Consider the following 16763-nt stretch of genomic DNA (forward strand, 5'->3'; position numbering starts at 1 on the left):
CACCATCTCCTAAGCCTATTGACGCAAAGGGCATCAGTTAGACTTCGCCAGTCGTCTCTTTCTTGAGCTTTTAATTCAATACTTCACCATTCATCACTTCCTACTTATATATGTCATGTAAATCAATGAAAAACTGTCAAGTAATGTGTGGGAGAACTTCCTTCCGAAAGGTCTCTACAGTTATCTATTCTACAAAATAAATGCTCAATAAATATCATGATACGAAATGAGTGCATTTCTTAGTATGGGCAGTAGTCTTGGTTTTACCCTTGACTACGACCGGGGTAGTAGTCCTCAGTAAATAGACTGACCTGGTGCCTGTGGCTTTGCAATTGTCTGAAAGAAGAAGAGAGACTTCCATTAATTTAATTAAGGCATTTCGCTCCCAAGGGGTTCACAACCCTAGACTATACACTTCTCGGTCTAGGGACAGTGCGTTAGAATATCAAGCACTGCTTATGGTAACAATGTCTTTGTTTTAGAGCTTGGGTGGAGAGGGGGCTTGGGCGCTATTCATATTTATATATAGTCAGTCTCTAGACTATAGGCTAGAGCATTGTCCGGCTTGCTAAGGCAATGTCACCTCTTGCTTGCTAGGGCATTTTCACTGTCCCTTGCCTCTACCATTAATTAGTTGCCTTTAAACCTTAATGCCTCAACAGTAGCAACCAGTCTTAATTTGTTTAATTTGCTAAGCAGAGAAAAACAATTCGTCAATGTTACGAAAGTTGAGGAAGAAAAATGACAAATGGTATAAAAAACCAGACAAGGATGACCTTCGATCAAAGGGATTAACCGGTGATGGAGTGTGGGACAGAGGTAGATGGAGAACGTTGGCTGAAAACATCGACCAAACATAGAAGTGGGAAAAGATGCAGAAGAAGAAGAAGAAGAAGAAGAAGAGGAGGTATAAAAAACCTGAACATTCGCAGGCCTAGTAGGGACACCCTGAACTGTTATGTAATACCTCTGGATAAAAGGTTTGGAATCTTTGACAGAATGGTGGTAATAATAGTTTTCATAAATCCCACTCTACTGGCACTCCAAATTACTTATTACTATTCATAGTTATCTACTAAGGTCTTTAGATGTTATATTAAATTATAACGTTAGTGTCTTATCTTTGTGGGAGGTTTTCAGTCTATTGCAATTCCTTTTTTTGGGGGGGGTAAAAATAATTTGACCAGAAAATGTTAGACTAGATGCACGATGAGGGTTGTGGTGGCCAATGTTGTAACGTCCCTGACTGGTGAACGCCAGACTGGGGTTCGAGTCCCGCTCATACTTGTTAGTTTCTTTGGTCGCTGCAACCTCGCCATCCTTGTGAGATATGGATGGGGGTTTGCGGGAGCCTATAGGTCTAACAGCGGAGTCATCAGCAGCCATTGTCTGGTTCTCCTTGGTCCTAACTTGGGTGGAGAGGGGGCTTGGGCGCTGATCACATGTGTATATGGTCAGTTTCTAAGGCATTGTCCTGCTCGATAGGGCAGTGTCACTGTCCCTTGCCCCTGCCATTCACGAGCGGCCTTTAAACCTTTAAACTAAGAACTATTGATAACAAAAAAACCATATTCAATATTGATATCTGATGTAATGATATCAATATCGACATTGTAACAAGCAAATAAGATTAAACAGCGACTACAAAATAAAAAAATAATAATAATAATTACCTTAACTTTGCAGGAGTAAAAGCACCCTTATACCAAAAGAATTTTCTTAAAATAAACCAAGAAAATAGTATTCGATACAACTTCATTACTTCCCCTAGACCACTATATACTCATTATAAAACAATTGGAATAAATTCTTTTCATTCAAACATAACATATTTCATCTCTACTTTTTCATATGTAGAGGAAGAGTTTTGTTGACATTTATCCATTCATTTGGACGATTTCTAATAATTTAGATCAGCAAATAAAATAAACAATAAATGAAATAAATAAAACAAACACTTTCTCCCCTAGGCCTAATCAATCAACCACTAAACCGAGCACCTAAGGCCATTACTTTTTCTAATTTTCCCATCAGTTTTTGACAAAAAAAAAAAAAAGTCAAATAAATCTTACTGCATGACGGTCTAGGTCTACCTAGACCGTGCACCAACTTAGAGCATCAAATAGAATAAACAATAAATTATATAAATAAAATAAACAATAAATTGAATAAATAAACAAATTCCTTCTACCCTGATCAACCAACCACTTAACCGAGCACCTAAGGCCATTAGTTTTCTAATTTTCCCAACAGTTTTTGACAAAAAAAAATAAAAAAGAGAAAGTCAAATTAATCTCACTGCACGACGGCCTAAGTCTAGATCAACCTAGACCGTGCACTAACGAGGGTTACATGCACGGCACTTACCTTCCGAGGGCGCGTGTCCTGTGAGCACGGGTTCCTTCGAGACCGGGTGCAACCACGTGGTCAGTCGTGCCTCCTCACTGCAACACACAAACATGGCCAAAGTGTCAATAATTTAACTTCATACACCTGTTTCACCTTAGATTAATTAAAGGGGGATGTGTTTCTTTTAACATGCTGAAGTCTCTTGTGGGAGGGCCACTATATCAAGTTCTTTTTGCCTTTTCTTTTATGAAAGGGGAACATTTTTCTCTAATCCATAAACTGTTTTCGTTAAGTTGAGGGGAGCTTTCCTTTATGGATAATCTTCTTTATGGGAGTTGATGAAAAAGGACCACTAGGGCTATATCAAATTCTTTTTGCCTTTTCTATTATGAAAGGGGAACATTTTCCTCTTCTCCATAAACTGTTCTCGTTATAATGTTGTGGAAGAGCTTTCTTTTATGGATAATCTTTCTTTATAGGAGTTCATTATTTTTAAATTTGTTCAATATTTCAAATATCTGTTTTCTTATATAATTTATAACATCAACTTCGAAGAAAAGTTGATTCTTTCTCGACTGAGAGTTGTCACCTGTAAAAATATAATCTATCAGTCAGTTTTCAACATATAGTAACCGGAATCCAACATTAATCTAAAGTTAAATATTATAGATTCGCATGAACGAGAAAAAAAACATACCAACAATCAAATAACAAAGAATAAGCAAAGAAGAGTTTGTAAATTATAAATATAATAATAATGAACATAGGACATCGGGAAGCAAGCAGGCAATTTATCTTTGAAAGAAGAGGAATGCATATTAAAACACAGTAGGCCTATATAAGACAAAACTAAAAATAAGAGCAACATCAATTTACATTTAACAAATGTGTGATTAACATAAAAACTAAAAGTTAAAAAACGTGTTCAAAATCAAAATGTGAATTAAACCTATTGGTGTATATGTGAACACACTTACAACACGGCTCCAGTACACAAAATAATACCTGAAAGCCACAGGGGCGACTCTAGCTACAGATACCATGATCAATTTGCTAAGGCAAACAGGCAAACGTAACTGCACTAGCACCTAGACAACCTCAGTGACGCGGAGGTAATCGCACAGTGCGTACTACCAAGGCAATGTTCGTGCAACACACCTGTCAGATGTCCACTGCTCTCCACCGAAGGTGGGGGGGATTCTTAAGGTAGACGCCGGGGCAGGCAATGTTGCCAGATACCCAAGGATTGCTTCACTCCAGGCAATATTCGATTCCGTAAACGTTTATTCCATTTGCTTATCATCGAGGATACTTTCTTATAAGAGACACATAACAGCCTCTCGATTATTATTCAATAAAAATCTCACAAAAGCAAAGTAACCGTCAGAGATCAAGTCTGTTTAATGAATGAGTCTACGGTATTGTTGCCAGGCGCAGTTACAAAACGAATGGTCTAATTCTTGAAATATCGATAAAGCTTAGGTAAGGGGGTGGAATTTGAAATACGTAAGCCTTAGTATTGAAAAAAAAGGGGGGGGGGGTTGCCAGTAACCCATAAATCAATGTGGCGTTCCCCTACGCCATGCAGGTGAGTAAATCAATGAAGTTGGCAACACTGGAATCCCTTTTCCCCTTGGAGAGAAGGATGGGGAGCGCCACATAAAACCGGACGTTTCTCCAAAGGCAACTTCAGTCGGAGATTCCTTTAGGTTCCAAAAGGAAAAGGTTTGACTTCGCTATTTGCAATTCCTTTAGGTTCAAAAAGGAAAAGGTTTGACTTCGCTATTTGATTAAAATAACTAATAGCGAGAGTAATATTCCTTTCAATTGAAAATTAAACACACTGGAGTTTGGCAAATGATAAATTCAATATATCCTTCACGATTAATTCAAAAGTTTCCAGCAAGAATAAAAAACCGGTAAGATGATAAAGGCATCTCCAAATTAATTTTAGAATATTGAAAAAAAAAATCCAACAAGAGATCGCTGACGTTACTTACATAACAGTATTCTTTCTCACACGCACGCTCCACAGGAGAGCTGGCCATCAATGGCAGTTACCAACGGGATACCTAACGGTAGTTGAAATTTATATAAACAGACAAGCCTGCTACTTTATCTTATATAATTAAGAACTTAGATAAACCAAATCTTTAGTTAAATATTGGTACACACACTACTTTCGCTTTTACTCCAGCTTTACAAGTCAATGTTTGTATTCTTAGTTTATATATTACGATCATTTAAACTTCTATTTCATTAACGTATATTTCTAGATATATCAATAGAACACAATATAGTAGAATCATTCACATATTTCCAAAGCGAGAAGTAATAATAATACGAAACTATAACAATTAAAAAAAAAAAAGGATTGCAGTTTATAGGTTATAACATGAACATTAAATAAACTTCCTATTGTTAAGTATGTTACGGAAAGCATCCCCTAAAGGCCAAAGGTAAATAAAATTTCCACTTAACTGTGACGCCGACCAATGAAAATGATAATATTCCAAATCCGTATGAAACTTGAAGATCATTACGTCATACATGTATCCTAGCAACACCTCCCACACACACACACTCACACCCACAACAACAACAAACGCAGTCATTTCTATTCCAGTAAAGGACAAATGCCTCAGACATGTCCTTATTCATTCATGGGATTTGGCCATTTCATCACCAAACTGGCCACAGCGGATTGCTGATTGGGAGAGACTTTAGTCTAATAGCTCACAGCAATAGTACAGCTTTGATGAGCATGCCGATACACATACATTTTCTTCACCACGTTGAGTATTGATTGTGTCTGTGTGTGTGCGTGCATGTGTGCGAATAAAATGATAACTTAATGTCGAATAGACTGATAACTTTAAACTGGACGATTATACAGTAAATTACCCACGTGTCATTGCATCTATACACTGTCAATTTCACTATATAGATAAACATCACTTCAAGATTATTGCAAATAACCTCATACACACATGCACACACACACACACACACACATTATATATATATATATATATATATATATATATATATATATATATATATATATATATATATATGTATATATATATATATATATATATATATATATATATATATATATATATATATATATATAGAGAGAGAGAGAGAGAGAGAGAGAGAAGAGAGAGAGAGAGAGAGAGAGAGAGAGAGAGAGAGAGAGAGAGAGAGAGAGAGAGAGAGAGAGAGAGATTATTGAAGACGTTGCATCTGAAACAAGTGAGCAAGTCCTGAACGCGGACATGGTCCTCGTAGAGGACATACCTCCGCCAAGTAACGTGACCTTCACGTGACCTTGACCTTCAGGTGACCTTGACCTTCTCGTGACCTTGACCTTCACGTGACCTTGACCTTCAAGTGACCTGCTTGACTTTTGACCTTCAAGTGATCTTTGTTCATTTGCCACTGATACTTAATATGACATTGATATAATGCACCAATATGACCTTGACCTTTGACCTTTATAAATTTGAACATCACCCATGGGTTGCGCCTGGACTAGGACTTCCCTGTTGGCTTATGCAAAAGTCAGTGCTTTATTTCTGTCTCTTGATATGGCCACTTATGTCATAGTGACACCAGTGACCCCTGTGACCTTGACCTTGGGGTGACCTTGACCAAAATTTAATCAGTTCTTCCATACACATTGGGGAACTACTTGGCCAAGTTTGAAGTGATTCCGTGTAGAAATGTGGCCTCTACGTTGTCCACAGACAGACAGACAAACAGAGAAACAAACAAACAAACAAACAAACCGAACCGAAAACATAACCTCCGCCGCTTGGCGGAGGTAATTAATCTTCCCTGCATATCTTCAGACTCAGCTGTTGCCTTTTCCCCCCTCGTCCCAACAGCTGGAAATAAGTAATAGCTAATGCAGACGCTTCCTTCCGCAGTGGTTAATGAGATTGCCTTCAAGCAACGACACACGCTTTGGGGAATGAGGTGGTGCTGGTTGGCGCTTATTATGAAATAACTTGAGAAGACACGTGTGGTGTTTAACGCTGTCAGTTGAATTGGCTTAGAATTTGAAACCCGTTATCAATATCATTCACAATGATTTGATTAATGTGACAACCCTCGAAACATTAGACCTAGTTTTGAAAGCAAATGACAATGGCATTACGTTCGGCAGTAACGAATTTCGATCAAGAAAATTACACACAATAGGCCTACTTACGATCTTAACAATCAACCGTTTATTAGACATTCTTAAACCACACACACACACACACAGTGTACGCAACTAACTCATTCTGAAAGCAAATGACAATGGCATTACATTCGGCAGTAAAGAATTACGATCAAGAAAATTACACAGAATAGGCCTACTTACGATTTTAAAGATCAACCTTTTATTAGACAAAATTCTTTAAACACACACACACACACATACACACACCTAACCCATTTCGCACATACAATACATCCTCATCCCTACCAAACAAAACAATACCGTTCTCCTTCACACTATAGGCCTACGATCCAAACCACCAATCCTCCGCCAGTTTAAACTAAAATGGATCCTTGTTATTGTACAAAACTGTTTTTCTTTATTTTATCTTTTCACAAGAAAACATACATAAGTAAAATTGTAGTCCTGATGTGTATGTAGTATTCAGAACAATATAGATTCAAAATGTTTTAACAAGTTATCTCTTTGTAGAATTAATATATTTCACATCATGTTTTTACCCTTATAGACAAGATGACCACTACCACACTTGAGATGAAACATGAAATTGGCTTCAAAATGTTTATCTCAATGTTTTCAAAGTGGCCCCTATCACCTAAACGATGATTTATTTTGACGCTATGTTAAGATATGTGCATATATATTACATCGACTAAGAAGTGAAGCGGTCCAAGATTTTTGTCATATGGAGGAGTAACTGGACACTCCAAAATATTCAGATCAAACATTATTAATTATAGAAAGACTTAAATCTGCGAAATTCTACAGCCCAACCTAGTATTTCAATGGGCCTACGATCACGTCATTACCAAAAAAACAACAAATTTGGATGGGCAACAATTGCTTAAGTGACAAATAGTCATCCCAGAGTTTAAATATATGTCAAACCACTGTTTCTACTTGGCCTAGGCCTACCTAAGAAGATAGGCTATCTCAAAAGGCCCTACCTTTGAGGATAAGCTACCTCATTCTGGCCTACCTGGAAAGATAGGTTACCAAAACCTTATCTACCTGGGAAGATAGGCTAACTCAAACTGGTCAACATAGCAAGATAGGGAACCTCAAACTGGTCTATCCAGAAAGATAGGGAACCTCAATCTGGTCTACCCGGAAAGATAGGGAACCTCAAACTGGTCTACCCGGAAAGATAGGCTATCTCAAACTGGCTTATATGGAAAGAGAGTCTACCTCAAACTGACTTACATGGAAAGATAGGCTACCTCAAACTGGCCTACCTGGGAAGATAGACTACCTCTAACTGACCTACCTAGAAAGATAGGCTACCTAAAACTGGCCTACCTAGAGAGATTGGTTACCTCAAAAAGCCTACCTGAGAGTATAGGTTACCTCAAACTGGCCTACCTGGAAAGACAGGTTACCTCAAACTGGTCTACCTGGGAAGCTAGGTCACTTCAAACTGGCCTACCTGGAAAGACAGGCTACCTCATACTGGCCTACCTGGGGAAGATAGGCTACCTCAAACTGGCCTACCTAGAAAGATTGGTTATCTCAAAATGGGCTACCTGAGAAGATAGGTTACCTCAAACTGGCCTACCTGGAAAGACAGGCTACCTCAAACTGGCCTACCTGGGAAGATAGACTACCCCAAACTGGCCTTCCTGGATATATAGGCTCCCTCAAACGAACCTACCTGGAAAGATAGGCTACCTCAATTTGGCCTACCGGTGAAGTAAGTTACCTCAAACTGGCTCATACGGAAAGAAAGGCTACCTCAAACTGGCCTTCCTGGAAAGATTGGCTACCTCAAACTGGCCTACCTAGAAAGATTGGTTATCTCAAAATGGGCTACCTGAGAAGATAGGTTACCTCAAACTGGCCTACCTGGAAAGACAGGCTACCTCAAACTGGCCTACCTGGGAGGATAGACTACCCCAAACTGGCCTTCCTGGATATATAGGCTCCCTCAAACGAACCTACCTGGAAAGATAGGCTACCTCAATTTGGCCTACCGGTGAAGTAAGTTACCTCAAACTGGCTCATACGGAAAGAAAGGCTACCTCAAACTGGCCTACCTGGGAAGATAGGCTACCTCAAACTGGTCTACCTAGAAAGATAGGCTATCTAAAACTGGACTGCCTAGAAAGATTGGTTACCTAAAAATGGCCTACCTGAGAGGATAGGTTACCTCAAACTGACCTACCTGGGAAGACAGGTTACCTCAAACTGGCCTACCTGGAAAGACAGGCTACCTCAAACTGGCCTACCTGGGAAAGATAGGTTACCTCAAACTGGCCTACCTGGGAAAGATAGGCTACCTCAAACTGGCCTACCTGGAAAGACAGGCTACCTCAAACTGGCCTACCTGGGGAAGATAGGTTACCTCAAACTGGCCTACCTGGGAAAGATAGGCTACCTCAAACTGGCCTACCTGGGGAAGATAGGCTACCTCAAACTGGCCTACCTGGGGAAGATAGGTTACCTCAATTTGGCCTACATAGAAGGATTGGTTATCTCAAAATGGCCTACCTGAGAAGATAGGTTACCTCAAACTGGCCTACCTGGAAAGACAGGCTACCTCAAACTGGCCTACCTGGGAAGATAGACAACCCCAAACTGGCCTTCCTGGAAATATAGGCTACCTCAAAATTAGCCTACCTGGAGAGATAGGCTACCTCAATTTGGCCTACCTGGGAAGTAGGTTACCTCAAACTGGCCTACCTGGACAGATAACCTACGTCAAACTGGCCTACCTGGACAGATAAGCTACGGCAAACTGGTCTACCTGGGAAGCTAGGCTACCTTAAACTGGCCTACCTGGAATAATAGGCCACCTCAAACTGGCCTACTGGAAAGATAGGCTACCTTAAACTGGCCTACCTGGAATAATAGGCCACCTCAAACTGGCCTACCTGGAATAATAGGCCACCTCAAACTGGCCTACTGGAAAGATAGGCTACCTTAAACTGGCCTACTGGAAAGATAGGCTACCTTAAACTGGCCTACTGGAAAGATAGGCTACCTTAAACTGGCCTACTGGAAAGATAGGCTACCTTAAACTGGCCTACTGGAAAGATAGGCTACCTTAAACTGGCCTACCTGGAATAATAGGCCACCTCAAACTGGCCTACTGGAAAGATAGGCTACCTTAAACTGGCCTACCTGGAATAATAGGCCACCTCAAACTGGCCTACTGGAAAGATAGGCTACCTTAAACTGGCCTACTGGAAAGATAGGCTACCTTAAACTGGCCTACTGGAAAGATAGGCTACCTTAAACTGGCCTACTGGAAAGATAGGCTACCTTAAACTGGCCTACCTGGAATAATAGGCCACCTCAAACTGGCCTACTGGAAAGATAGGCTACCTTAAACTGGCCTACCTGGAATAATAGGCCACCTCAAACTGGCCTACTGGAAAGATAGGCTACCTTAAACTGGCCTACTGGAAAGATAGGCTACCTTAAACTGGCCTACTGGAAAGATAGGCTACCTTAAACTGGCCTACTGGAAAGATAGGCTACCTTAAACTGGCCTACCTGGAATAATAGTCCACCTCAAACTGGCCTACTGGAAAGATAGGCTACCTTAAACTGGCCTACCTGGAATAATAGGCCACCTCAAACTGGCCTACTGGAAAGATAGGCTACCTTAAACTGGCCTACTGGAAAGATAGGCTACCTTAAACTGGCCTACTGGAAAGATAGGCTACCTTAAACTGGCCTACTGGAAAGATAGGCTACCTTAAACTGGCCTACCTGGAATAATAGGCCACCTCAAACTGGCCTACTGGAAAGATAGGCTACCTTAAACTGGCCTACCTGGAATAATAGGCCACCTCAAACTGGCCTACTGGAAAGATAGGCTACCTTAAACTGGCCTACTGGAAAGATTGGCTACCTTAAACTGGCCTACTGGAAAGATAGGCTACCTCAAACTGGCCTACAGGAAAGATAGGCCACCTCAATCTGACCTAACTTTAACTGGGAAGATAGACTACCTTAATCTAGCCTCCCTGGAAAGTAGGTTACCTTAAACTGGCCTACCTGGAAAGATAGGCTAACTCAAACTGGCCTACCCGGAAAGATAAGCTACCTCAAAGTGGCCTACCTGGCGCCACAAAATAGGCCTAGGCTACTCGTTCGCATTAAACCAAAATGTTTTATCAAGTGTCATTGACACTACTAGCTTAATCAGAATATTATTACTATTATCATTATTACTATTAAATAATAAGCGACAACCCTAGTAGGAAAAGCAGGATGCTAAAAGCCCAGGGTCCCCAGCAGGGAAAATATTATTATTATTATTATTATTAGCCAAGCTACAACCCTAGTTGGAAAAGCAAGATGCTATAAGCCCAAGGGCTCCAATAGGGAAAAATACCCCAGTGATTAAAGGAAATAAGGAAATAATTAAATGAGAATAAATTAACAATAAATCTTCTAAAAACAGTAACAACGTCGAAACATATGTCCTATATAAACAATTAACAACGTCAAAAACAGATATTATCATTATTATTACTAGCCAAGCTACAACCCTAGTTGGAAGAGCAAGATGCTATAAGCCCAAGGGCTCCAATAGGGAAAAATAGCCCAGTGAAGAAAGTAAATAAGGAAATAAATAAATGATGAGAAAAAATTAACAATAAATCATTCTAAAAACAGTAACAACGTCAAAATAGATATGTCCTATGTAAACTATTAACAATGTCAAAAACAGATGTCATATATAAACAATAAAAAGACTCATGTCAGCCTGGTCAACAGTGAGGAAAGGTTATAAGGGAAAATAAAATATCTTAAGAATAGCATTTACGTAAATACGTAAATAAAAGCACAATTTCTTACTTAATGAAGAAGATTCGACCATCTCGCGTCACAGCATAATTCCATGGGTGCGGTAAACCCTCCTGGAGGAGCTCCGAGGCCATAGTCTTGAAAACCCACGCCCCTTCAGTACACTTCCTTCGCTTACCTCTTGACACACATTATTTTTTTATCAATTTGATTTGCTTTTTGTCGTAAATACTCACATTTTATATGTTAAAATCTTAGAAATCCAATAATTTTAAGCAGAAGATATTCATATTTCTAGTAAGTATGTTCTCTACTGAATAGGCCTACGTTTCGGCTACCTATATTTCCGGCAATTTTAATATACATATATATTTTTTCAATTGCAATGAAGTCACGCACATTATTCTATTAACATTCTTTACTCTTTTTTTCTATTCACAATTGTGTTAAAATCTCAGAAATCCAATCACGTAAAGCCACAACTCTTCATATTTTCAAACGGGTTTATTGCATAGGCCTACGTTTCGGCTACACTTATTTCCAGCAATTATAATATATACATATTTTTTTTTCAGTAGTTTGAAAAGTGAGATTCAAAAGCGCACACACTTTGATTCCCCATCTCCCATCCCTGAGAAAACACATTCAAATATCACAAAAGATAAATAAATCAAAATTTTTCCAAATGCTCGATGTAACACTTCCCGCTTAAACTCGAAGTTTTCTATTGTATAAATTAGAGGAAATATATCCTTCGCAAAGTAATTTGAACCATAGCATTGATCCTTCTTAGTAGTTACGCCTTATGCCCTCTTCTCCTACACCTCCTCCTACTACTACGAGGGCCTCCGCCTTCTTGATCTTTACCTGAACATTACTGATCACTGAACCATTTTCCCCATGACGAGGGCCACTTCCCACTTTTCCCAAAGCATCAACACATCTACAACTCACAAGTAAACACTTAATGATTTCACTTAAAACACAAACATAAAAAAACACTTAATGGACAATAAGTTACACACACCGACTCAGCCCCACGCTACTATGACGACCAGTCTTTAGGTACACCAAAACGTGTAAGCTTCGAACCTAGATGTTTGGCAAAAAAGGTTCCGAGAAAGGTACGATAACTTTCATTTTTTTTTCACAACAAAAACTCACCTATTGTGTTTAATATGGCTTGTGTGTGATTTCTTATGCTTGTTTATCGCTACTTGAAATTTCTTATATTCATGCGCATATATTCTAAACCTTTTAGATACTAAAATGCATTAATATGCTGAATAAACTCTGAATGAACTATGGTTTGTGAATAACGATAATCTATAGCGAGTTCGACTTGATGCACCTTTGCAATTCAATTACATTCCATCATTAGCACATTAATTTCCAGTATTTTGATATCAAAATATTATAAAACATTTTATATTCGGAATAAAAAATTAAATAAAATGTTTTCAAGAAAAAGAACAACTGGCAACTAAATCCTGTGGGAGGGGTCGAGGTTGTGCCCCGGGCACGGAGCGGGTGAAACGGTGGTGGAGGAGGGACGGGACACCTGAGCATCCTTGTACCATGATTAAAATAATTCATCGAATACGATTAAGGATACAAATCAGCTTTCGTTAATGCGAAGAGATACTTTTAAAATGTCACAATAATTTACTTTTAATAAAAACAGATGGTTGATCCATAGAGAGAGCGTTAAGGAGAGAAATTCCAACCGATGAAAATTCTCCTACTGGGAGTGGGACTTGCTTCTCCATCTCTCACGTCTCCCACCCACACCGACTCCCTAAGGATAACCTCCCTCCCCCCTTATGATTCAACCGATCTTGTAGTGGGAAACAGCCGCTAGCTCGTTCACTGGGCAGGTGTTTGTCAACTTTTAACAGGTGGGGCGTTATTGATCAATATCTTTCAAATCATTCAAATGAGTTCAGCCTGCAATAGTCAGCGGCCATGGCTGTGAACTGTGCAGGCAACGACAAACATCCGTTATTTTCAAACCGGAGTTCCCATAGTTCATTTCAATCGTTGAATAAATGTCTTTCTTTTTTTTGGATGAACGCAGAACAGACAAACAAGAATAGCCCACCCTACCATCAAGGTCTCTTGGGTCTAAAAAGGGTCATTAAACCTCATGGGTATTGGGTTTCCTTCTGGTACCCCAGGGACCGTGGGTCTTGTCCAAAATTTTAACCACGTTTTAAATACATTTGTCCAGCCAAGCGCGGTTTTTTAGTACCACGTCATTAGTTTCGTATTCATAACACGATATTAAATTCCGTCTCCCATTCATAAAGTCTGTGGCATGCGCCCACATGCAATAAATTCAAACGAAAAATGCTCTAAAACTGAATATCGATGGCGCTAGAATCTGTTAACTATAATATCCAATACTTGTTAACATTGTCAGTTTTTTTTTCAAATTTATTACAAGTTTTTTTTTTTTTGTTTTTTTTTGTTGTTGTTGATAAGTTGGTTGGATTGATGACAACTTTTCTGATTGCGTTTAAAAGAAAAGTATGAACGATGTTAGAGCGTAGGTCTAGGTGTTCTGCCTAGAATTTCCATGCACAGTTGAAAACGCAAATTGAAAGAAAATAATGTATAAAATAAAGTTATGACATCATCATTACTAATAACTGTCAACAGTTTGAACACAGAGACTAATTCTTACAATGTAAAATTCAAGTACTGTCATTAGTCTATATATATTTTGAGCCCCTAATCCAGTACAAAATTAGTATAATATCCAGGTTCAGAATATAATTAAAAAGTCATAATACAGGTTACTGTAATGAAACAAATCATTGTGAATAATGATGTATTGGCAACTATAAATTAGTAATGATAAACATATCATAAAATCGGTTGCAACAATAGACCTAATTTTATTACTTTAATTAACTTTTTCTATAATAAGTATAATTAAATTTTATAAGTCTTCATCTTCAGTAACCTTTATCTCTTTTTGTTCAATTTGAAATTAATCAGATAAAAATTTATAGTTATTTAGTGGTAAATATATAATTTTAATAATCAGATTTATTATTTATTATTTTTTCTCTAGAAAATATCTTAGGTAGAGGAATCTTCTTGTTTTTGGTTGGTCGTTTTAACATATAAGAAGTTAAAAGTTACTCGATTTGTAAAATATATATCAACAAATGACAGTTTGGTGTAAACTTTCCCCCGGGCTAGGCTATGCTACCTGTGACGTCATAGCAACCTGTCTTGTTTCTGAGTTTCCAAACAATGTATTAGTAAATCGATTATTTTCTTTCAAATTATCTTCTATTTTTTTTTATAATTATATCAAGCGTAGGATACAATAAAAAGGAAAATATCTGTAATAATGAAGAAAAAGACGGTGGGAAGTTAATAACATCTTAAAAAACGGTTATGATTTAACTTTTTCCTGATAATTATGTTTGACGAAAAAAATAATATAAAAACAAAACTATGCGAAGTGTAAAAGAAACCAGTTGAGTACCTTTATTATTATTATTATTATTATTATTATTATTACTTAACGTCATTACTGATCTCATTGCATTTTGATGTTTCATTTATACATAGTTTATTTATTTCCTTATTTCCTTTCCTCACTTGGGTATTATCTCTGTTAGAGTCCTTGGGCTTGTCAAATCCCGCTTTTATAATTATGGTTGTAGTTTAGTTAATAATAATAATAATAATAATAATAATAATAATAATAACAATAATAAGTAATCCAATGAAAAATATATGATTAAGCATATCGGAAATCATTAGGAAGATAGTTTTGCAGTCCGGAAATTCAACTAAGGCAATAAATTCTGAATTAGGGACTCGTTCTACTAAACTTGTAGTTCTGAAATTCAGCTAAATTAGTGATTCCTAAGAGTCTGCGTAATACATTGCCGTTTTATTTAGTATAACTAGACAATTATTGATAAAATTCAACAAAGTTTTCGAAATCCTATAAAATTTTCAGGTCATAGACACCAAGGTCTATAGACCTTGATAGACACGGTCTAGGCACCCTAGACCGTGGAGCGTTTTGTTGAGTTCGCCTGGCTATACCCGTTCATAGAAAATGATTTCCATACAGTAGTTTCATGGTAAACTGAAATGGCAATATCCCGAAAACATTAATGAATTTAAAGAATGAAAGAATCTTTAAGATTTTGTGATATTTCTCCCGTCAACACTATGAAAGATATAAAGAAATAACGCAATAATATATTCTTTCATGAATAGAAAATTTATGTGTTAAGTATGCATTTAGCTGTTTTAGCAAAGGATTACACTTCAAATATCACCTCACTACAGCCACCCAAGGTACTAGCATAAACTTTCTCTGTTATCTTTGCATATGGAATTGTTTGTCCATTACCAGTCACATAAGAAAACAGATTATCTTAATGAATGGAATTCTGGACGCCTCGTAGTGGCGACTCTTCGAACTATGTCGTCTCAATTATAGATATAAGACATATGCAGGTCAACATAGCCTCTGTACAACGGTCTTCCACTATCTTGGGTTAGAGTTCTCTTGCTTGAGGGTACACTCTGGTACACTATAGTATCTAATTTCTCTTCCCCTGGTTTTGTTAACGTTGTTATAGTTTATACAGGAAATAAATATCTTAATGTTGTTACTGTTCTTAAAATATTTTATTTTTCCTTGTTTCCTCACTGGGCTATTTTCCCTGTTGGGGCCCCTGGGCTTATAGCATCTTGCTTTTCCAATTAGGGTTGTAGCTTAGGAGCTTTTAATTCGATACTTTACTATTCATCATCTCCCACTTCACGCTTCTAGTCTTCAGCCATGTAGGCCTAGTGACTTGTGGAGCCTAGTAGAAGGTTTGGTGAACTAATCTCTCTTAGGGAGTGCTTGTGTTTTTAGGAAATATTTTTGTTTTTATGTTGGATTGTTTTGAGTTTGTTACGAAACTTCATGTTTGTGTGTTAGATTGTTTCATAGCAGCCCGTATATTAAAGTAATGTGAATGTGCACGGTGTTCTGAGTGGCTAAGAGTGAGCCACTGCCCTATACAGGAAAGAAACCATCTCCATTTATTATTATTATTATTATTATTATTATTATTATTATTATTATTATTATTATTATTATTACTTGCTAAGCTACAACCCTAGTTAGAAAAGTAAGATGCTATAAACCTGAGGTCTCCAACAGGGAAAATACCACAGTGAGGAAAGGGAAATAAGGAAACTACAAGAGAAGTAATTAATAACTAATATAAAATATATCATGAACAATAACAACATTAAAAAATCTTGCATGTATAAACTATAAAAATTTCAAAAACAAGAGGAAGAGGAATAAGATAGAATAGTGGGCCCGAGTGTACCCTCAAGCAGGAGAACTCTAACCCAAGACAGTGGAAGGTCATGATACAGAGGCTAT

At 37.8% G+C, this 16763-nt stretch overlaps 1 protein-coding gene across 1 annotated transcript in view; it reads right to left on the bottom strand.

The window, feature by feature from the left end:
• The window catches only part of LOC137633155 (uncharacterized), a 619863-nt gene extending 607987 nt beyond the window's left edge, over positions 1-11876 (bottom strand). Inside the window, exons 1-2 of the mRNA XM_068365313.1 lie at positions 11393-11876; positions 2368-2444 (exon numbers count right to left, since the gene is read on the bottom strand). Of these exons, the coding sequence (XP_068221414.1) occupies positions 2368-2444; positions 11393-11475 (160 nt within the window). The 5' untranslated portion in view covers positions 11476-11876. The remainder of the gene's footprint in view (positions 1-2367; positions 2445-11392) is intronic.
• Positions 11877-16763: the final 4887 nt, after the last annotated feature.

This window comes from Palaemon carinicauda, chromosome 42, assembly GCF_036898095.1.
Source record: "Palaemon carinicauda isolate YSFRI2023 chromosome 42, ASM3689809v2, whole genome shotgun sequence".
Taxonomy (NCBI): domain Eukaryota; kingdom Metazoa; phylum Arthropoda; class Malacostraca; order Decapoda; family Palaemonidae; genus Palaemon; species Palaemon carinicauda.